This window comes from Cottoperca gobio, chromosome 11 (assembly GCF_900634415.1).
Source record: "Cottoperca gobio chromosome 11, fCotGob3.1, whole genome shotgun sequence".
Classification (NCBI taxonomy): domain Eukaryota; kingdom Metazoa; phylum Chordata; class Actinopteri; order Perciformes; family Bovichtidae; genus Cottoperca; species Cottoperca gobio.
In genome coordinates this window covers 10,307,866-10,332,436 of record NC_041365.1, presented here as the reverse complement: position 1 = coordinate 10,332,436, position 24,571 = coordinate 10,307,866, and the positions used below count along the sequence as shown (strand labels likewise).

General features: G+C 42.2%; 1 protein-coding gene across 1 annotated transcript in view; it reads left to right on the top strand.

The window, feature by feature from the left end:
- The window catches only part of LOC115015461 (RNA-binding motif, single-stranded-interacting protein 3-like), a 185,299-nt gene that overhangs the window by 53,223 nt on the left and 107,505 nt on the right, over positions 1–24,571 (top strand). The window contains 2 exon segments of the mRNA XM_029442799.1: positions 1,380–1,438; positions 15,231–15,322. Of these exon segments, the coding sequence (XP_029298659.1) occupies positions 1,380–1,438; positions 15,231–15,322 (151 nt within the window).

Here is a 24,571-nt window from a genome sequence, read left to right as displayed (position 1 = left end):
CACACGCTCACGCATACATAAAAACATGCAGTACATGCACACATGCAGATTGCCACACACACACACACACACATACTGTACTTACAGTGCTTCTCGCCCTGCACACAATGCAGAATGTGGCAGTTTCAGCTGAGACAAGCAGATAGAATAACTCACTGTCAGTCAGACAGTAAGGTCAATCTTTCAATTCCCAAAAATTCATAGCAACCTACTGTGCATGCAGAACTGTGGAATAAAGAAATGCTATACCTTTCAGTGACGCAATGAGCATGGTGGACTTTTGGGACAAGTTCAGCTTTTTTGTTGGGTTTCGCAGAGACAAATACGACATCTTGTGCTTCTTATATCAGGGAAATAACTCAAATCTTGCACACTGTTGATCACTTGTACTCACTTTATTTACTACGTTTCGTGGTATTTTATCAAATATTGCACCTCGTGAGGTTTGGATATTGCACTTGTCCATGTTGTGATTATAATAACATTTTGATTCATTGTTCAGCTCTACACAGCATCCATACAAATTAAGGTCAAGCTTTTCTAATTGTACACAAACCCTTGTACTGAGCTCTGCCAGCTGTATACAAGAATACTATGTTGTACATAGGTAGTTTAGATGTCAAAGGATGATCAATTGTAATTACCATACAATTGAACATTTAAAGAACATTGTATTAGACCCTTAAGATCTTATTGTATAAACAGGAATTATCCAAATACATAATAATCACAAAAGAAGACCAGTTATAGAAATGTCAACAGTTCACAAACAAGCTAAATACCAAGCAGATGACAAATAGACTTTATTGTAAATGCAATGCTTGCTGTTTGTTTTATTTATAGAAATTGCAAAAATGCAAGTAAATATTGAAATTGTGTTTACTCTTTCAAGTGCTAATTAATAGCCAAAACATGTTGGGTTATCAGAATCAAACCAGATTATTATGCAATAGAATAAATGAGCATTATTGTTATCTCACTACGCTTTTTGTGTTCAGATGTAATAAGAATTACTCAGGAGTTACTATGTCGTACTATTATACTAATACTATTAGAACAACTTAACTTTTCACATCGTTCACTGTGCTTGTATGCTTTTAGACCTTTTGCAAATGTTCAGTGAGTCACTGAAATGTCAGAGGACTGCACATTCATTTGAAGTCAGCCATAAACATAACGTTTATTAACCTCAAGTGATTGCTCTTTCCAGTGACTTGTGACATTTGTGCGACTTTGCATATTGCTAGTTGCAACTAAATGGAATGGAGAGTATGGAGAATAAGACGCTTCACATATAAGATGGCAATCTTAGTGGACTGCCCCAAGAGTCAAAGGTCTGTAGGTCAAAAACACTCAATTGTATTTCTCTGTCTTTACAGGTATGGAAAAATAGTGTCAACCAAGGCCATTCTGGATAAGAACACCAACCAGTGCAAAGGTAAGTCATTCATTTGTCTTGTACACCCATCTTGTTTTAGTGCCATCACTTTTAAGACTATGTCCTGTCACGGTGAACAGCAATACAAGCCGTAAATTCAGACATCAGCCGAGGAAGCCTTGCGCCGTAAATCAGTGATTTAGCGGGAAGCTGGCTTAACACGGCAGGAAGGCTTTGGGTAAACAACCTGCTCTTAGATGTCTCTGCCCTGCTTCAGAGGAGGATAAGCAGGCAAGCAGCCACTGTTTCAGCCCCTCCCTGTCTCCTCTTCAATTTCCTGTTTTGTAATATGAAAGACAATCTTTTGGTGTTTTTCTGTAAAAGGTCCATTAGTGTCTGCACAGTAAATGGTGCGCACATGCAGTGATGACATTAGTAGCTAATTTTTTCGAACACAACACACACACACACACACACACTACACACATTTACATGCTTGAACATACGCGCATACTCGAGGGCTAACAAGGTCGTCTGGATTAGATTAACTATTTGCTATCATTGTCACGCTCACCTTTCCGGGGTCTTGGCTCTATCTTCATTTCAGCCACCTGCCTCGCTCGGCTGTAAATACATATCACACGCTTTTTTTGAGGGGTTTTTTTTGTGCGCAATCAGTTGGTGATGATCAAAACGAGCTTAGTGTTCGGTGAAGAAAGAGTGAAAGAGGGGGACGGGGGACGGGGGAGAACGGAGCGATAGAGAGATGAGGAAAAAAAAGAAAAAAGATTAGTGTGCTACTTGCCCCGAGGTGTCTGGCAGCACTGTTTAAGAGCTATTGAAGTTCCATCAATACTTTTAATTGCTTTTTGTGGTTTCCCGGGCTCTGAAGTGTGGCCTTCCAAGGTGAAGCTGCCTTCTTAACCCTGCTCCGCACCTGAGTTTATCCTGCCAGGCATGCTCAGGGTCAAAATGTTGAGGAAAATAACCTCTGCCTGTTAGACGGTAGGGAAAAAAAGGGTTGATTATCTTGACGGGTCCTTTTTTGTGAGTCCAATGGGCTATTAGAGACAAGACGGGCTGCATGTAAGTAGAAAGGATGTATCTACAGGTCCAGGACACTGCAAAGGGTGGATTAAAGAGGAGGAAGAGAGAGTTGAGGGAGATGAGGCTGGTAAAAAAAGTCAAGGTGAGGTAAACCTCTTTCCATTTCTGTGATGGAAGAAATGCACTGGGCTCGTGGGCAGGTTATCCCTCTCCATGTCCAGCTGACCTGAGTTATGCACAGCACACTGAAAAAATCAGCTCAGCTTAGCACTGTGTTGTGTGGGAGACAATGTTTCCCATAAGTCACCCTCCTGGAATGCAGCGCTGCTGAGATGCCAAAAAGCAAATATAAGTAGACATATTTTACGAGTGGAAAGGCTCTGCACCCAGCGAGAGGGAAGGAGATGGACAGATGGGAGATGTGTACAAAGAGAAAGTAAGCGTGTGAGGAGACGGACTGAGTAACCTTGAAGAGAAAATTACACTTCTTCAATGTTTGAAAGACAAGTAAAGGAGAAGAGAATCAGCACAAAAACATAATTCCAGCTGCGACAACTCCACATATGCATCTCACAATCACAAAGAGGTGAGAAGGTATCAGCATAAACGAGCCAAGAAGGCGTGTTGAAGCCTGATGGGCTTGCGTGCGTCTGCGCTCCCCGTAACAAAGAGAAATCGACACATCGCCCTGATCTAGTCACGCATTGTTTCCAGTCATCTGACCCCCCTGACCCTAACACTTGTTTAAATGTCAGAGAGGCGGCTTATCACTGCTGTGCCACCATCACACGGAGAGCATCCCTCTCCTCTAGTCTCTTCTGACGCTCCACCTCCTCTCCTCCCCCTCTGTGTTATTTGTGTTTAGTCCAGCTCAGTGAGCGTGCTGCCAAAAACAACGTGAGAAAAATGGGATAGAGACGAGGTCATCTCTGCGAGAGAGAGAAAGATCGACAATCAGCCCGTGGAAAAAAAACAAAACAAAGAGGGGAACATAGCTTGTACACGCTGACTAACTTCTCTACTCTACATCTTTTCCCTCCTCTTCATTTTATTGATTCTTTTGTTTCAATTTGACTTTGTATAAATCTGTAACAATATGGTGTAATTACACTGTATTGGTACAATATATCCTTTATGATATTTATTATGATTCTTATGTTCATGTATCCCTTACATACACCTACATAATTCCATTATTCTTTAATACGTTAATGTTAAAGACTGCCTTTCTACAGCAGAAGTTTTGTATTTGTTAAAACACCTATAAAAAAGATGATAAACAGGAAAGAAATGAATAAAATTGAACATGAGGGATGTTGGTAAGATGGATCTCTGATGGAATAGTGAGCGTGGGAGCGGCTGTCTGTTGTGGAGAAGCATAAAAACAGTGATGACGCTTATTCCTGTACTTACAGGTCAGATGTTGGGGAAATGCGTATGTTAGTGTGCATGCGAAACATAAACCAACATGCGCCTACGCGTAAACATGAACACACATTTTTACCCCGCTGTCGTCCATCGATCTATACATTTTCCCTCAGTGGACGAGTGTGTGAAAGTGATGCAAAAGCCCTGTTTGAAGTACCGCATCACAAAAACTGCACAACAAGACCCTGTAATACACCTCTCCCACGCACTCCAACACAAAGGGCGCACACACTAATCGTACCCCCGCACGCACTCCTCATCCATCTGCCTGAGGTGTGTTAGGCTCTTGCAGCAGCAGTGGCCATGCAACAGATCTATCAATCCTCTTCCTAACATCACAACATGTGTGCCTGCCTGCCTCCCTTTTCTGCCTGTTCTCCTCCACCACCGCACCACGCAGGCCTTTCAATGAGCCTCTCTATCTTTCCAGCGCTGACTCATTCCCTCGCTCTCCTACCTTACTATATGACACACACACACACATACAGGCTTCCAGCTACACGCTCACAGGCGTGCTCTCGCAAGGATACTACAACAGTCAGTCACATACAAACTGCCGATAAATACACACACATGCTTTGGATGTAGCCCAGTTCAGAGGGAAATGGTAACAGGAAGTTGTGAAAGGGCTTTAGGACTGTCAAGCGCTGTGAGGCATTCATCTCTCTTTCTTTCGCTCTCTTGCTCCTCCGCACTCTCACATCACTTCTCCTTCCCTTTTTGTCTCTGTTTTTCTCTCACGGTCTCATACATTATCTATATATCTGTCTCTACAGTTTCACATTTACTGTAGAAATACAGCAGAGATTAGGGGGCATGCATCGCAGACGGAGTGAGGGATTGAGAATGGCAAAAGGGGGAGAGAAAAGGGAATGGATTGCGGGAACGCAAAACCGCTCATTTGCCATCCATGCCCACGAGGGCCTCTTAAAAGGCAGCGGCTGCATTTGAAATAAAGCAGGGCTGACCGAATGGAGACATTTTATTTTTTCTGCCAGAGCCCGGAGGCAGAGGAAATGACCTCAGCCCTTTTAAAGGACCTCCGTTTCCTCCTCCACCGCTGGGAGATAAGGCTGCGTTGAGATTCACCGGCCTGACTGGCGCTCTGCCGCAACGGACCACCGCACTGACTGGTGGGAGATAGATGAGATGAGAAGATAGTCTCTTGTGGCTGTGTGTTTGTTGTTGCTCATTTTCTTTGCCCTGTAACTTGCCATCAATTTTGTATGAGGATGTTAAAAACTCACAAGGGCATTGCATAAACTTGCATCTTGAAAGAATTACTGTCGCCTTTACCGTATTATGTGGGGGACTTAATGTAAAACAGGCTAACTTGAATTTGTTGGTACAAAATAGGAAATCATGTTTGAGGTATCACAAACATTTTATTGTAAGGATTAAAGCAAAATATATGTTTGATTGAATACCCATCTGGAAAACTTATAACGAATTTGCAGCAATGTCCTTGCAAACTATTCCTAAAATGTAGACTCTGAACTCCTTTGCCTTTTTCAATACTGAATCAATTGTGCGTAGCTGGGCTGCATATGTATCCTCTGTGTGGTGCAATTTAAAAGCCTGTCAGAAGCTTGACCATTACAATCTGAATCACCCCATGCCCTTACCACAGGATCAGCCTAATGGAGAAATATGGCCAATGTTATTCTATAAAAACAGATTTATTGCTGCATCAGTGCCTGAGTAGAGTATTGCATGACTCTGAGCATAAGGGCTATTGATGAATGAGGTGACGCGCTCTAAAAAGGCTTGTTTTTCATTGTCATGTGCATGTGTATCTGCATATTTGGGTTAGGATGGAAAGGAGTGTGTGTGTGTGTGTGTGTGTGTGTGTGTGTGTGTGTGTGGGTGAGGGTGTGTGGGGGGGTGGGGGGGAGAAAGGCAGAGAGTGCTTTTTGCATCCGTTATTGGTTTCTCATTAGAGGGCTGAGATATAAACATTTGTCTATGTTGTACATGGTGCCGGCGCAATTAAGGATTCTCTTTGCCGCCCCCTCTGCCCTTTGAAAGTGAATTATGTGCAGATGAGAATCTCGACTGAAATGTGGCCAACAGCGGACCTTTTCCAAATGCCTCAGTTCCCTAAAAGCCATTCCAGAAAGAGGCTAGATTGGCTGGAGGAGTGAGGGAGAGAAAGAGTTTGCCGTTTCTTGCTTGCATTGCGTATTAATGACTCTAATTAGCAATAGCTGAGGGATAATCACATTGATTCGGACAGATTCAGCATGCAGAACCTCATTGGATAACACCCGCAGCCTTTGTTAGCACCCCCCGCCCAATCACATGCACACTCAAACACACACGAAAATTCCTCTTCTCTTCTATATTCCCCCCCTCGCCTCCCCTGCTCCTCTCGACCTCCATTGGTTAAGTTCCAAGTTGTCTGTTCCCCAAGTAGACATCGTATTAGCCAAGTCTGTTGTAAATAGAAGCAGCCAGGCCATCAGCGCCGCATTCCTTGAGCTCTGACCTTTTGTACCCCCTCTACTTCCTGTGCTGTTTGTGCATGCAGGGTGGTTGTCGTCTGTATATGTATTTATTTTTTAATGATTGTGTATGTGTGCGGTGGAGGTCGTGGTAAGGTGAAACCCAGGGGCCACAGAATCGCAGATCAAAAATAGACCAAGGTTTCCCAAGAGCATTTTTGCACACAGATTTATTGCAAATTTGAGGAATTTGTTAATTTCTGAAGTGTTATTGTTGACTGTCTGTCTGGATCCAAACAAAGACAGAGCGATCTGTAATAAACTTCAACAAAGTACAAACAGAATATCTGTTGCAGATGTGTGTCACCACCGTGGCTTTCTTCTCTCGTCATCGGCTCGATCCATTTTACATCACATCCCAGAGCTCCCTTCCTTGTCTTGCTTGTTGACAAATGCCTCCGAGGGCACTGGTGGAAGGTGAAGGGGCGTACCTCCAGTCATCTCTTATCCTGGTCCTAACCCGTGGATGGCGGGGAAACCACGGCAAGAGATACGGCCATCCACCGACCTGCCAAGGCTCTGGCCCCTTCCACATCCCCTGACTAATGATCATACCCTTGATTATTTAAGGAAGGCATAAATCATAACTGCAATGAAGAGGAAGGCTAGCTGTGGGCGGCCAGGCCGTTCCTCATGAATGACTAACAAATGCAAGAGAAAAGAAATGAGCCGCGTAGTCGTACAAGGGAATGGGACACTTTGTCTTTGTCCAGATTTAAATGTCCGTCTCTACCTGGAGATTTACTCCATGTTCCGAGGGCGCTTGATTTTCATCGATCCGGCTTTGTTCAAATATTTAGCCTGTCCTCTCGTCTAGTCGGTGGCGCTTTCCGGCCCGGTATCCGACGTGATTACATTGCTTATTACAGTCTGCCGCTGAAATGGGGATGGCATGGTGGCACACAAGATGGCACCCAGCATGAATACTAAAGTTCTCTAGTCGGAACGATGGGAGTGCAGGTATTTTAAGACACTCTATAGGGGAAGTGAAAGAGAAGTTTGAAAGGACTGCACCTGCTCTTTGTGTCAAAATGTGTTTATACGGCTTGTGGCATTTTCACTTTAACAGGTACCATAATGAGCAGCTATTCAAGGTTGTTTGACTCTCTAATCTGAGTTTGAGTGTTTGTGTGTGTGTGCAGTTGTATATAGTAGGGATATGCATAGTTGTGTATGTACTGCCATGTGTGTATTTTGGAATTGACTTGTTGTGTGTGTGTTTTTAGATATCCGTGTAGGGGTTCTGTAAAGCCATTCAGTGTTTTTTTGCCACAAGTCTCGTTTTAACAACTTCTTGACAAGTAATTAACACCCTTCAGGTCTCAAACCTTTCATGAGTGCTCTTCTCGCGTTGTACCAAACACATCAGGTTTTGCTATTAGTGTAGCAAGCTGATGGAGCTACCAGAGAAATGAGCAGTGGTGGCATTTACAGATCTGAATGAAGGCCATATCGTAGTTTAGGAGAGGAGGTTTTTTTAGCTTGTCGGCAATGAATACACACTCTTTAAATGTGTGAATACTTTATTTTCAATGCCTCTTCAGGTCTATGAAGATAATTGTATCTTCAAAGAACTAGGAGTAAGAGATAGGTCTTCTGAAAGCATACTCCATTTGTCTTGATGCCATTTTCTTTAACACCACAACGTGCATTTTAACATAACTGTAAACCTCTTCCAACACACACACATTTTAAATAGTGTTTCAACTGCCATGCTGAATTTATAGCTGAAAGCCATATGGTGCCGTGCTATAGCTAATGAGTGTGAATAGATATGAATTAATTAAGGAACAAAGGAAGGATGGTAGAAAAGGAACGCTGAGATGGAGACAAGATCATTATTGTGAACCCATATGTTGAAATACTTTAATATTCGACCTGTGAAAATGTTAATCTAACGTAGTATTTCACATTTCATCCTTGCTTCAGTGTTACCGGAATAGCTTCATGGTGACACTTCCTACATTGTGATTTGGTAGTCAATATAATATTAGTTTCTAAGGAATTACGGGAAAGAGAAAATGTGTTGCTCGCATCACAGTTGCATGAATGTTAAGCAGTATCATCCTTTACGTGCATCCAATCTTTGTGCAACTATATGCATCCATCCTGTAGGTGCGTCGCTGCTGTAGCGAGCTCATCTGTAACATTTGCACAGATATTGGATGAGGAATTAGATTTTTCAACCTCCTGCTCAGTTTGTCTTCGGCACAATGAGCTGCCAGTGGCCCAAAGCCTTGGCGCTTTGCCCTCTGCAGATCCCGACTGCAGGTCTCTGACAAGGACACTCCTACACCTGCGAGAGAAGATGACAAGAAATACAATACAGCCAATAGGCTGGCTGCCTCAGCCCGAGATGAATGCCTTTGCTATAAATCCATGTTGCAGGGTTGATAAGTTAATTGCCTGTACCGCTATCTCCTCGCCTGTGTCTAATATACGTAGAAGAGCCCTCTCTGAGAGTTATTTTACAACAAATGGATATTGTCTCCTAGTGCAAGGCAGGCAAGATGGTGACACTGGACAAGTAAATGAGGGATCTTTATTTCCAAGAGCTGCAGTCTGAGGGTGCATGAAAGTGATTTCATGTGTTTGTGCTCATCGTCCTGATTTGTCTTAAGGTTCATATGTGCAGAAACACTATGAGCTGTTGTATCCATGAGATGGAAATATAAATGCTTATAGGAAGTCAGACGTTGATGTAGTATTGTTGGGCAAGTGTTGCCGGTCGACTTGTCACTTCTCCGCAGGGTTAATGCTGTGACGGCGGTGATGTGGTCAGAAGACTCTTACCCAAAATAACATTTTATTACGCAATGTAAAAAAACAAAAATGCACTGCAGATGTTTCTCTACAGGATCCTTCGACTGACAGATGGATTTATGATTCTCACGTTTACTCGCGTACGCACGAATGAAAAAAGTTGGAGGTCACACACAAGCATTCGTACACGCCCGTTCTACAAAGGCACAGAAACACACTCACTCACACGCCACTGCATGTCAGTCAGTCAGCCGCTGGTGGTGCAGGATACATGGAGGAGGACAGAGGAATGCAGTCCTACTGAGGATGCTCTCCTCTGGGTTTGGTGTGTGACCAAGGCGGTCTTGACTCGGCTGCAGTTAGTCATGGTTGCTATTTAAAACCTCCCTCAGTGTTTGCACAGCTCACCGCAGCCTCCCGAAACCACCACCCACCCTCCCTGCAGGGCACAAGGGTTGCAACAAACCCCCCAAATTGACCAAAGACATCAATAAATGGATAAGCAATAAAATATTTCAACAAGGTTTTCCTGAATAGTTTCTGTGAGGACATGTTACACACACAACTTTTCTTTTGTCTCTCTCAATGACTCAGTGACAGTCTCTCAGATGTGTCACAGTTGCTTAAAATAATTATTTCAATTTAAATCCATCTAGCATATATTTTTTACGATGTATAGTTTAATTAGTAAGTCTAAGGAAGTTCAGAAAATAGAGACCCCAGGTGACAGATTGTTTGTCTTGTTCGATTAACAGTGAACAACCCAAAGATATGACATGTACAGTGATGTACAAAAAGAAATGGAAATGGCCTGAAAAGCTTCACTAGTGCTGAAACAATTAATTGATTTGATGGAGAGAAAAAGAATCATCAACCATTGTATTAAGCAAGTAATTGTTTTAGGTTTTTATCACAGAATGTTTGCTAGTTCAAGTTTAAGAATGTGAAAGTTATAGGCTTTTCTTTTTTATTGTATAATTGTAAACTGGATATCTTTGGACTTCCGACAGTTTTAGACTAAATTCTGGAAATAATTATCAACAAATGATTGTCAGCTACAGCCATAAACCAGTGAATATTTTCCTTTTTTTCCCTTGTTAAATGAGACACAGTTACACCATTTTTAATACTTAATACTTAATACTTTAATGCAGTATTTGCACATCTGCAGTTGGACGGCAGATCGAGTTCACAATGATGCACATACTGTAACAACATGATTGCAGTACTACGGCTGTACCATGAATCATAAGAATCATATTACAGGCATTGTTATGCATATTTGTCCATGGTGTGGCACATCTATCTCCCCCATTAACCATAATTACTTTTTATACATGCAAAGTACGAATTATTAACATACGTGTAACCACGTTGATAAATCACCCATGTGCAAAAGCAGCTTCAGACCTCCTCTTGATGACTCACAAGGACGTAAACAATTACACTGTTTTTCCTGTACACCATTGTAATGCTCCGTGACTTGTCGATGATTCATTATTCATACTTAAGGCATTATTATTCCATTGTATGCTGTGCAAAATGGGATCATTAGCGCTGAATATTAGAATGTGAAAAATGGAAATATTGGGGAAAACGTTGGTGAATATAGTGGGTAGGAAACCCCAAACAATCCCGACTATTAGCAGATAAAGAATGGTAATTTCCCCAGAAGTAATTAGGATTAGCATAATTTGACGGCCCATGAATGATGCATGGATGATTGATACGTCGATACACGTACTGTAATGAGTCCCTTATCTCCACTCTCCACTGAAGACTTTTGTGTAGAGCGTAGCCCGAGGTGGCATCTACTGTAGTTCTACACCGCTGCAGAGGGACCATGTTGCCTTGTCTCATACACACACATTCATATGAGCACAGTCAATGGGGCTACATGAGACTAGAAGCAGTGGTAGCATAGCACCATCCTGTAGTAACTGATTGAAGATGGTCCTTTTATCTTGACAGGCTCCCTGTTAGAGCCAGACCAGGAAATATGATATGGCAGCTCATGTTCTCTTTATTCCTCTCAGAGAGACAGTCTGTGTGTCTGTACATATAGTGTGTGACTGTGTGTGTGTGTGTGTGTGTCATCCTGCTGTGTGCGTGTGTGTGTATATTGTATGTGTGCTTGAGTCATCCTGTGTGCACATTAGTGTGCAGCTGCACAGCATTATCAGCAACCACGTATGCGGTCAGTCACTTTGAGCTGCTTTTAAGTGACAGCTATCGATTGGATGTTTGTGTTGTTGCGGAGGCTTCAAAGCAACACCTTGCCCTCTGCATCCCACTTGAGATGGTAACTCTAGAGTACCTGTGTCGAATACAGTAAGAGTACAGCATGTACTTGGCTTCAGAGACACATTCTTCTAGTTGCTTCTGTGTGTAGCCGTGTGTGTGTTTTAAATTGAGTAACGTTTTCTTGACCCTGCTACTTCTCCAAAAGTGAATAGACTTTTTATTCTGCTCAATGACTAACCAACAACATACATACAGAAGATGCAGTTTGTTTATGTGATTTAATTTAAAGTGGCAGAAACGAGAAAACGGCCTCGCACCCTCGCCTCGTCCTCTTTGTCGCGGGTAATAGAGCGTGCGGCGGAGACGGGCGGAGCTTCCGCTAGCAGTTAGCGCAAATGCACGAGCCCCCTGTGACTCCTGGTGCTGGGGTCGAATTTGCTGGCCGAATCCGAGCCACAGTAAAGCTCAGATGGATAATGTAAACATACTATTGGATGGCGGTGTCACTTTGACCGAGTTTCAGCTGTTTGGTCAAATTGTTTGTATTGTTGCCCGGCTCTTAGTTAGTAAGTTAGATGTATAAATGGATGGATGGATAGATTAATTATTGTGTTACTGCAGCATGTTATTCACACTTTGCAAAGCAGTAAAAAATGCACTATACATATTAATACTAAAAGAGACATATAGCTATAGAATACACAATTGAAAGAATACACTGTAAATACCAAACTACTATAAGTAGTACTATAGTAGGCTGTTTTGTTAAATAATTGATGACTGTAAATGTATATAGTTTGAACCCAGCAGTAGAGGTGAAACGCTGCCCCCTATTTATTTGGAGAAGGTGGCTCGGTATTACACGTTGCACCCTAAAGGATATAACTTCAGTGGTCTAATACTGAAGCTGGTTGTCCCTAGTATAGAAGCAGAGGAGCTCACACACACATATCCACAGATTCTGAATCACCATAACCTTCACAATCATTCTGCCTGAAGCACAAATGGACTCAAGCTGCCTCCGTGTCCCTCAATTATTATTTTCTTTCTCAAAATAACAAGCCTTTAACAGTTTCACCCTGTGGCTACAGATCAAACATTCAACATTATAGAACAGTTATGCATAGATCACCTCTAATACCTGCACAAGGGGTGAGCAAGCTGGATGTATTATTGGAGACAGCTGACAATTCAGTGCATTCTGCTAACCCTAAATAATCCTTCCTCGCTCTCCCCTTTTTTGTACTCGTCCTTTCTCTCGCTCGTGCGCGCTGCTTTTCCCTTCACCTTTTCCTCCATTCAGTGTTGTCTGAATATAGGTCAGCAGTCTCTAAAATCCTTATCCTTCTGAAAGTTTGATGAGTGCACTCCAGGTGGTAGTAGGGTGAATATTAAATGTGTAATTTGGGATCCCAGGTATCCACCATTGAAATACTCTGCTTATTAAAGAGAACCAGCTATCGCTCAGAGAGCCTCAGTAACAATCTATGTGGTTATTTTAATGTGCGTTCTTAGATCTAAAGAGAATGCAGTATCTGTGTTTAAAAGGCTAGTTGACCCAAATAGCAAAATAAAAGCACTTACCTCTGGTGGTGTCTAGCCATGCAGGTAGTTTTGTTCTTCTTGCCCACGCTTGGAGAGATCCATCTTTGAGTTTTCTGCCTCCATTTCAGAGCAACTTAGGTGAATGGATTTTTTAGTTTTTGGTCCTCAGAGCATTTAAAAAGATTCAACTGCAACTTGTCTTTCAAAAAAACAGTATGCCCATTACTCACCTCTCTGTGAGCCGAGAAACACGAACATGTGACAAATTAAAGGTACAACCCTGGATATAAAATGGGTTCCATGTGAGGTGTCACTTAACAGTTTAATGAGTATAAAAATAGTGTGAATGACATGCTAGAGGCTTCACAGTCACCTGATCCCAACCAAACTGAAAACCTATGGGAGAAAATGGAGCGACTGTGTGACTGGGAATTCATATCGTAAGTGAGACGTCAGCAACTCCGACCTCAATCGTAACTGTCCTCAGCAGTCCTGTCAGCAGCACTGAGAGGAGAGCGGGCCGGACTCCAATGACTTCACCGGACAAAAATGTATTTCAAGTAGGCTCAATGAGGAGTTTATGGAAAGAAAACAGCATTGTTTTTATTCACTGATTAATCGATATTATTCAATATATGCCTAAAGTGAAATAAACCGAAACAGGTTGCAGACATCTCAAAATCCACTAAACTTGCATCCCGAGATACCACTATAGACAAAACCGAAAGTATGGGGGTTTTTTGTATTTGTTTGAACCGACCCTCCAAATTAAAATACATTTTAATAAGCTGCTGTCATGCACGTCAAGTTTTACAAACTGATTAAATGAGCAATTTCCGTATGCAACAAAATGGCTGGATGTACTGTCGACTTGCAGTCTCTTTTAAGAAAATCATGCATTTTTAAAGAAAGGGTACAGTTTTCCTGACTGTCGCCTGTATTTTAATCCTTTCGCTCCAGCTCTTCATATTTCCACAATTAAAGACCCGCCCCTCGCAGCCCCGCTCTTAACAGCTGGCCATTAATCAGTCCTCGCACTCGATTTCTCTTCCGCCACAGGTTATGATTTTCACATTACTCCACACTCCTTCACCACCATCCGACAGGAAAATGACCGCAACCCCCACCACCACCACACAGACACACACACCTCGAACGTCCAGGAAAGTGAGATGTTGGTATGATGAAAATGCACCGTGAGAACGTAAGGTTGTGTGAATGTGTGTGCTCATGCGTGTGTTAGTATATAATCGTTTGAAACATGATGGGGTAACCACAGTGGCGAGTCTCCCCCCGCCTCACACCCATTATCCTTTTCTAATTACACTTTCCCTCTGAAACAGTGGATCATAGGGCACCATTGACTGCTTTTAATCCGCCACCAAATTTTAATTAACACAGACGTGACCCCCGTCTCCGATACATCCCGGAGAACGTCGGGATCACAATAACTCATAAATCACAGCCACAGATTTCATTCCCTGCGCTTTTTCCTCCGGTGATGAATTTCCAGATGGGGGCTGGAGGCTGTTAAAGTCAGGAAAAATATGGGGGAGAGAGACAGTGAGAGTGTTTTACAGACAGAGAGGGACAAAGACAGTAAGAAGGTGGACAGAAAGGCTACGTTTGAGAAATGGAGTTGAAGAAATATGGAGAAAAATGGCAGCATTTCTGGTACGCTTCCAACCTTTGAGAGATTTGTTACCGGGGAGAAGATTATAAAGGCTGTGAAATGGGGTTGTGTTAATATGCCGAGTGTTGAAGAACACGATGTGGGCCAGCCAACTTCACAGTCTCTGAAAATCAAAAGGCTGAACAAGTGAAAAAACTGTCTGAAGAATTAATAGACGTGTGTACTACTTCTTTAATTATGGACTTTTCATAATATGTATATGAGTTGTCATTGAACCACAAATTAGGAATGTCTCCTCTAAAGAATTACAACAGTGAAGGTGTGTGTTCTGCATGCTTCTCAGTGCGTGTTTGTTTTTGTGTGCGTGTTTGCATATGCATACGTGTGTCAGTGTATGTGTGGAGGTGGAGGTGGGCAGGGTGCCGGGATTTGTTATTACTAAATCGCTCATCCATGCTACTAATTAAGATGCATAGCATCCCCCTATGAACGTCAGTGTCGCTAATTATCAAACAATGTAGTGCTCACTAGATATGAGAACTGGCAGCCTCTGTAGTCATGTTACCAACCTATTACTGTTACAATTACCGAGTGCCTGTCATTCTCCTTGTTAGTCATCTGCCTTCATTTTTTCTTTACTAATGCCTGTCTTTTCTTCTTCTGTCTCTCTCTTCCTCTCTCTCTGCAGGCTATGGCTTTGTGGATTTTGACAGCCCAGCTGCAGCACAGAAGGCCGTGTCGTCTCTCAAAGCCACCGGGGTGCAGGCCCAAATGGCCAAGGTAAGGAGTGTTTAAAAACAAGTTAGCAACGTCACTTCCTCTTGCCTTATCATAAGCACTTTGTTGCCTGTTCAGCTCCCACCAGGGAGTACACTTTACACACTTCGCACACTTTACACGCTTAATAGACATTGATGGATGTGAAAGCTCTGCAAAACTGGTTTTGTCCATAAACACAGTTTTATAGAAAGTAATTTTCCGCAGTACTTTGCTGTTTAATGACAAACGTGTTCACTCTAATGTAAGACGACTCTTGAATGTGGGTGTGTAACTGCGTATGTATGGCTGTATGGGAGGCCACTGTGGTGCATGCAGGTCTGTTTTATCTTACTGACGCTCACGCTGTAGTCTCATACAATCCAGCGTCAAGACTTCATTCATGTGTTCCCTTGTTTCAAGTGGTTACGTGGACTCAAGTTAAGTGTAGGAGTAAGTGTGTGCGTGGTATTATTTCACGGCAAACCAACCACCTGTGACTGAAGTATGACCAGCCGCTTGTCCTATGTTGTGCAGTAATATTAGCCTGCTAAAGTGAAAGCAGATGAGTCCAGCTGTTTCAGTAATACAGAGATGAAGGTCGACAGACATAGACCCACATTTGAGTAAAACACACTTTCAGGGTAAGCACTTATTGAGCATTGTATTGAATATTAGTTGTGACTGAATGTTGATTGTTGCATCTTTGCACTTTTAGCAGATTGTTAACTGGCTTTTCTAACTTCTTAGCTACACTCCTGAAGAGCTGTGGTGCCAGAACAAGAACATCAGTCATATTATTAAATGTATGTCGACATTAAGTTCAGGCTAGCAGCTGTCCTTTTCTCATTTTTCTCTTCTAAATGTTTAATTTCCTTGCTGACTGAAGAGAGAATCATCACAGACTAAAGCACAGCAGGGCCATCTCTCTGGACGTCTGTGATAGACGAGCCCGCGTGGCTAAACCAGGATATTTTTGTACTAGCCGAAGATTTGCTGGTGTCAGAATATATAAATAGGTGAGCAAATTGTCAGTAGCATTAAAGCAATAAATATGGTGATGACTATGATGTTACACTATGAGTGATTTTCTCAGACGAGATGGTCCACATTTGATCTGATCCAGAAATCCCCCCCCCCCCACTTTAAGCCAAAGAAGCCCTGATGAGATGGAGAATGGCGACGGCGCCAGTGAAGATGACAGAATTGACGATAACGATGAAGGTGGCAATTATTTTGATCAAACGGGATGAGATTTGACAGGAGGAGATGATATTCCGCGCAGTGCTCAGGTGTGCCATTTCTCAAATGCACCATTTGGCCGTTTCCTCTCCCCACCAGTGACCTTCTTCCAATATTTATAAGAGGCCAGGCTCTCAGAATACAGATAAGAAGCGGTGCTATTTGCCCATCTCATTTTAAGACCACACTTTGCATTGCTCCCCTTTTCTCAGTAAATATTTTCACGAGAGAGGTCTTGCGTCCCAAAACAAAAGAGGTGACCTTTTTAGGTATGTTAGTTTGCATAGGTGTGAGCGTGCTGGCACATTCACAAAATCATTTTCTATTAGCATTCGAGTATAATAGTTTGTTTTTGAATGTCCCCTTGTTTCGTTCACAGAAACGTAAAGGCCAGCATTCTGTGCATCCTGTTCTGTACTTTTATCACACTTGCGAGAGACACAAAGGAGTAGTTTGCTTTTATAGACTCTCTCTGCATCTCTCTAATGTGTCTTCACCAGGTATCACTCGCATCCTTTTATCGGCTCCTCCTCCTCCTCATCCTCTCTAACCCCCTTCTCTTTTGCTTCATTCCGTTTTCTCTTGCCATCTTTTTTTCTCTCCTCGGTACACACACATTCATAGACACATTTGTATTCACATCCACTATGTGTTCCCCTGCCAAACATCCAATGAGTGCAATTTATTCCCATCAATAATTAACAGCAGGCTGTCTTTGTATCTGCCTACCTGCCAAGGTGTCTCTGACACCCTCCTCTCTGTCATGGCGGAGCAGCATTCCCCTGGTGGGGGTGGACGAAAAAACCCAGGTGCGCTTTGAGGAAGGTGTAAATCGAGACTAGCATTCAGCCTCATTCCCTCTCTCCCTCTGCTCCATTTTGTCACATATATCTCTCCTCAACAAAGTAATAAACAAATAGCAAGTCAGAGCTAGAGGCTTTAAGCTCATTAAATAAAACCGTCACAGTAATCAAGTTGTGCCTTTTTTCTTGCCATGACGGCATTAAAATGCTTTTATTAAGGTGACTTATTTTAAACAAAGCTGGAAAAGAGGCAAGAAGACGGAAAAGGGAAGCGACGCTTGATTTCCTCCTCTTCCTCCAATGTAACACCCTGCTGTCTCTCTCTTCTTACTCTCCTTGGAATTTGAAATACCAAGGCAGCAGAGATGAAACATTGCCTTCCTTTTGTCTTGCCCTCCCCCGGGGATGGTGACAGCAAGAGGGAGGAGAGGAGCCATAATTAAGATACCTAAAGGACACTCCCCCCCCCCTATGCCTCCCTTCCTGTCACTCACCTCTACCCAAGTCACAGATAAGAGCACTTAGCATAGGTGTGGAGTATGTGTGTGTATTCAAGTGTAAGTCTGTGCGTGTGTGTGCTTGTATACACATAAGATTGTATATGTGTGTGTGTGCATTCACACACAACAACATGTTTGTGTCTATGTTCATATACATGCTTGTCCTAAAGTCTATGAATACAAAAACGTAAATGTGTGTGTTTGAGCACATTTATCCACATCTGTATTGGTGTCTGTTTGGACTGTGACAGTTTGATCACATTGTGTTATTGTAAAATATTAGCAAAATAAGTTATTGGAGATTTTGTAAGAGGCTTTTGTTTGAGAAGATTGATGCCACTCTCGTGTCTATACGCTAAATATGAAGCAATAGCTAGGAGGTGATTAGCCCAGCTTAGCAAATGAGCTCTTTCTAGTCCTCATGCTAAACTAAGCTAATCGCCTCTTAGATCCAGCCCTAAACTTAGAGCCAAGACACGAGCGTGGTATTGACGTTCTCATCTAACTTTTGCCAAAAAGGCGAATAAGCCTATTTACTCTATTTATTCTATTTCAATATAAGCAGCAATTTGGTCTACTATATATGGCGGCATAATAATAGATCAAGACACCAATTGCGTGTGTGTGTTTGTGTTTGTGTTTGTTGTTTGTTGTTTGTGTGAGTATAGGCACACATTTGCCTCCTCACACCGTGGACTCCATTCTCTATGTCACTTTGTTCAGGTAGCTTTCCGAACTGTGAAAACTGACACGTTGAGCAGACAGAATGATAACAGGTAAACGCCGCGTCTAGCTTCGCAGATGCAAACCTGTCAACCAGCCGCTCGCCTCACTCTCCGCAGGCTGCCATTTTCCCCTTGAGCCAATCAGACTGAATTATGGGAAGGGCGCCCTCGATTGTGGTGTCTGTGATGGAGAGGTAATTCCACCTGACAGCTGCTTGCTTTCAGACAACAGCCAGTCTTTATGGAAATCATCCCTTCCTATTCTCCCTGCAGTCGGCTTCTGCTGATAACAGCCCGGATGAAAACAAAGCTTTTCTTTTGTACTTTTTTTTTTAACAGTCTTCTCTTTTTTTCTCCGTGTCGACAGCTTAGAATTAGTGAAACAACTCTAACATCCTATAGATTTTGACAATGCACCCTCAGCTTTGATGTTATACATACGTAATATCAAAATATAAACTTAAAGCTAACATTTGCTTTCTTTGGATATGACCAGAACTGATATGACGCATGTGGATTTGTGTTATTTGTTTTATTCTTCAAAGGTAAAATTCCTTCCTGGTTTCTATTTTTGAATCCTGGCATGTCAAAGACATTTTTTCTTACAGTGTAATAAGATTTGTTGTTGGTTATTTTTATTTATTTTCTGAAAATCTCTTAATTTAAAACCAAGAAAACACAACACGCATGTCATATTACGATATCAAAAGTCTAAGCCGATATCTATCTATATCTATCTATCTGATATGAATAAATCTATATAATATTGATATTTTGCCCAGCCCTAACTTCATTACCTTCAAAAATATTATAGAATAAACTGGGCTAAACGTCACTAAGGTGTCAAAAAAAAGCAATGATATTGATTTTGGAGAGTTTTTTTACCAATGCCTTGGTTTAAGCCGCGGGGTTGAAGCCTGTGGTGCAGTCCGCCTCCATCACTACCCTCGTCCCAATAACCAATATTTATAAGGTTCACAGAAGCTACAGGCAGACAGAAAGACGCTGCTTGCCCTTCACTTCACATTACAGTGTGGAAATTATGCTAAAAGCATCATTAAAGTGCCTCCATGAAGTGAATCCCAAATGTTTATGATAACACAGTCCTCGCACCGGCCCATCAACCAGTAGTCACCAGCGGATGCTTCAGATGGTTTAACGGTGTGAAACGAACCGGAGTGTTCAGTCCTCCTGCACTCTTCTCATTTATTCTCACTCCCTTTCACTTGCTTCGTCTCTTCTGCTGTCTTTTTCCTTCCTCTCTCCAGGGGAAGATTTCCTGTCAATATTACATTTATATTCATGTGAAAAGCACGGATCCCCCTCTGGGTGGTCTGCAGTCAGTCAGCAGTCTTCTTATTATCCTTTAAAGGTGACTCCTTTGACGTCTTGGCTCCGTTGACACCCAGGACCCCACGATTCGGCTCAATGCAGGGTGACCTCTGGGTGATAATCAAAGGGATGGCTGACAGTGCTGTTGCAGTCGGTAGCTGACAACTACTAGCCTAGCAAAGCCTGCCTTCCCTCCCCAAGCATGGGTTAAATCTGCAGAGAATATAGAGGGAAGTACATTCAGTGTCGTGAATACGGCGGGATAATTGGACAGACTTTGGGGATATACGTAGGTGCTCAGTCAGCAGCATCGCTCACCTCTCCGTTCGATGTTCGCCACCTTGAATGCCACGCCATTTCCCCTCTGACATCCAACCGCAGTGTTTGTTCGCAAAGCATATGGTGTCGCAACACAGTGTGGTGATCAGCACTTTCCCCCTGGTGCCGCCATCGACAAGGGCATCCTTATGATAGTAGTCACTCACAGCAGCTCATATCCTTCCATAGTTTTCTGTCTACCTTGCTCCACGTTTGAATACAGCGTGTAAGCATCCGAATGATGCTAGTCAGCACGTAGGCATATCGTGTTTACACAGTACACTCTTTTCACTCTTTCACTCCTCGTTGTATCCTTTAACAAGCACTTGTAGCTTTATACGCCGTGGTGACGGTGTAGCTTTGAGAGACTGCCTAGCACAAAGCTTAGCTGCACGTACCTTTCCTCTCCCATGTTGATTCCCTATTCCCTTGGCATTTGGAGCTTATTCTTGAATTCAAGAGAATTGAGCTTTTTGATAAATTCAATAAATCAGCAGATACGTTTGCCAGTTTTAAGTTTGAGTTCACAGACCTTTTTCCATGATAATGTGTTTCAGTGTTGTTTCAACAGGCCTAGGATGCTAATTGTTTGTCCTGTCTAACATAAAGGAAGGTTCACGAATACATGAATAGAAGAACAGATGTATTCCCGTGGAAATATCTGCAGTGCAGTGAGATAATCTCACTCATAAAGGAAGATAGCATCACTTGCCAACGAGTGATTTTTTGCAGTGTAGTTAGCTACGGCGGGGCTGAGCACACCGTCCCCTCCCTGCTCTTCCTGCAGAAGTGATAGTTTTGAAGGGCAAAGCCAGTGAGAGTGAGATGGACCATCTGACGAGCACCAGCTCCCAATCACCTCCGTTGGCTTCCACTGTCTCTGCCGTCTAATTACGCTTCAATCATCCGCGGGAGCGCTGCGTGCGGTAAATTATTTCACCGAGCAGTGTGGAGACGTGCCGAGCTGCGAGCATGAGAGAGAGTGAGAAACGGAGGCTAAGTAGAAATCAGTGAGAGCTGGAGTGAAGAAAAGAAAATTAAGGAAAAAAAAAAAAAAGGTTGGAAAGAGTGTGAGGAAAAATGGAGTTGAGAGGGAGACAAAAAGTGAGAGACGCTTTGGAAAGATGGAGGGCTGGAAGGCGTGAGTAAGAGGCCTGCTATGATGTCGCCTCCGACAGCCCGTACAGCAGGAGACAGGCCAGCACTAATGAACAAAGTTACAAACTTATCACTTATCAGGCAGAGACAGGCAGAGACTGAGATAGAAGGAAAGGGATAACTGGCAACAGACAGCATCAGCATAACTAATCCTGCTGTATATGCAGAGCAGTAGACTGCTGCTGTGTGAAACAAATACAGAGGAATCATTTGGGTATTATTGCAATTGCTTCTTAACAATTACAGTCTGTCATTATGCTCTTTTTGCATGTTTCTTTTATTGTTTTCCACTGTTGCAGCGACAAAGGGGATCTAATTAAAGTACAGTTTAGAGTGTATGTATTTGTGTGAATAGCCTCTATTCTGTTACCAAATTGCTCCAAAATGTCCTTGTGTCTAAATTGTAGGCTTGAAAAAGAATAGCGGAAGGCCTGCACTCTCACTATGTGCAATGATGCCATGCTTGCTTTGAAGCAAACATAAATATGGCTTTTTCAGGCTTGGTAATGGCACACAGTGTGCAGTTATTAGAATCTCTTTGATGTGGCAACTGTGCCGACCTGCTCGCAGTCTCTGTGAATTGATCTGGCTCAATTAGCGGGTCCGCAGAGATGGCGTTCAAAGGACCGGGTTTCTACACTCCACATTGACATACATAGAACAGGTGAAACGCTTTGCATTCAGTTTCTCTGCTGGCCCTGAGAAGAGACCACCTGTGAATAGATGCGAGTGTTAGAAAATCAATAGTGCAGCTTCAGTGTTAAGGAAAAGCTTTCACCAACAATGTTCGGTGCATTCTTTAACTAGTACTAGTTCACTTCCCCCTGCCACAGCCTTACAGGCTGAACTGAACAGCAATCCTTACCACATCACAAGTATTTCACTATAGCTATCTACTGTATGTGTTTGGTGCTCGTGTTCACATCCTTGTTGGGTTGAACTACATGTGCATCATACACAATGAGCCCTCTCTTCCCTGATTCAGCTGACCCATTTCAATTTGTCTTCATCAGTCATACCAATTAACTCTGGGATTCGATTCCTCAATGCCAGGCATCCATAGTCCTCCCTGTATCCCGCCGTCGTTCCATCTACCCCTCCGTCCATGCTTGCTTACCTCTGCTATACAGTGGTGTTCAAATATTCAGCTATGATAGCAGGCTGTTGATGTACATAAAGAGAGAGCGCTGAGCACCTTTCTTTCATTGTGTTGTATGTGTCAGAAATGCTTCAATACTTCAAGGCTACTTACCTTTTATCCTCTGAAGAACTGTAATTTTACCTCGAGTGGTACTCATGAACCCTATTTTTCTGTCACCGTCAGTCAGTTTCTTTCTGCTGCTTAGATGTGGCCTCGGGAATTGAAAGCACTGCCTTTCCACCTTGATGCGTAAAAATATACAACAAGCCTGGTAAATCCACGAGCACCTGGTGAGCACCAGGTGTAAGAGGCTCCAAATGGCAAAAGCAAGACAATGACCCACCTGCTTGCACACACATATAGAAAGTGTATCTAAAAACAAACAGTAAATCATAACACTATATGCAAAAATGTGATATCACAAAGCATACACTGCATTCTGTATTTGCATTGAGTGAGTTAGAGTAAAGGCATGCATGAATGCCGCAGTAATGAATATTTTGACTCCTTTCACACAGGAATGCCAATCAATATGCGTTTTCATAGTTGTTATGATTTACATGATCCACTATGCAGCCACAAAGCTTTTTTTTTTACTTATTCATTCATGTATTAATTTTACTGTAAAACTGCAAGATTGGCAGTATCTGCAGTATATTGGCAAGAGAGTGCACACGCTGCAGAATCAATTTGTATAGTGGATGTTGTCTTATGTTTTAAAAGTGTCCAAAGGTAGAAAACAGTTCAAATAAGAAAATGTCTAAATAAACAAAACGTATTTCCTTTTTTTTTTTTTTTTCTAGGATATGAAAGACAATAGTGCTTTGGGAAATGAAAAGAGGGCAGATCAAACTCAAATGCCAGAGTAACAACCCAAAAGTGAACAAATATATCAAACAGTCAAATATTATACGAAGAATGTTGGTGTTTCACAAATTAGTGTCCGTTTTTGTTTTCGGCAAGATATGATTAAACTAAGATCTACAGATTGATTACATTGTTGTATGCTTGTAAATCAAGTGTGAAGGCTGTATGCAGCTGTGTTGAAGTTGTCACTATTTGTACACACACACACACACACTCAAAACGACTACATTAAAGCATAGGGCCTTAAATTCATATTTAACTCACTAGAAAATGTCATTTGATTAATGCAAACCCTTCTACTGCAGCAGCATAAGTCTGTATGCCAACTTTAAGCTACTGCTTACATCGAGGTGCATGCTTGTGTGAGTGCACACTGTAGAGAGTCACTAGATCATGTTTAATGATAATTCTTGGTGCTGCAGCACAGTCACACCAGACTTAGAGAGTTTTGCCAGACATAGCTGTACTTCAGTAGAGTTGCAAAGTGGGAGACGTTGTTTCTTTCGACATTATCCTCAATGTTACTGAGCATAGAAGCTCGAGAAGCTCGCAGATAATGTAACAATATTCTAGGGTTAGGTTATGGTCACCAATTTTAATTATTTCAACTTTGTTTCAGACAGGTTCAATACCCAAGAGCCTTGTGCAACCGTTGGCAGAATTTAAGAATTTAAAAGGTGAATTGATTTAGGATGCAGATTGTGTTTTCAATTTCCTCAATACTGTTATCTTTAGTTTTCCACCCACCGCTCGTGGTGCATGTAACAGAATTTTAAGCTCAGAGATCGCCGGGGTCTACCTCAAAGTTTTTATGTACAAAGACTTGTACCTTTGAGTTTTTATCAAAGAACAAGATATTTTTTAACAGAACTCTTAATCTTTTGAACTGATGATTTTAACATTGTCTATGGGAAAAACAAATGAGACTCCGGAACCAAAACTATATTGCAGATAGAGAGATAAACACAATGTATGTTTGTGTGTATTACATGTATTTGTAAGTGAAAGAAGGTCATTGCAAGTGTGTTTCCTAGCACTAAAAACAAGGTGTTAAAATCAGTTTCCAGTAATTAGTATCGATAGTTTCCCTTTTGTTTACTTAATAGCCTCTTTTCATTTCAAACGCATACTATCACACATGCCTGTTCCTTTTCCTTTTAGCCAGCTGTCACATTAACGACAACTTT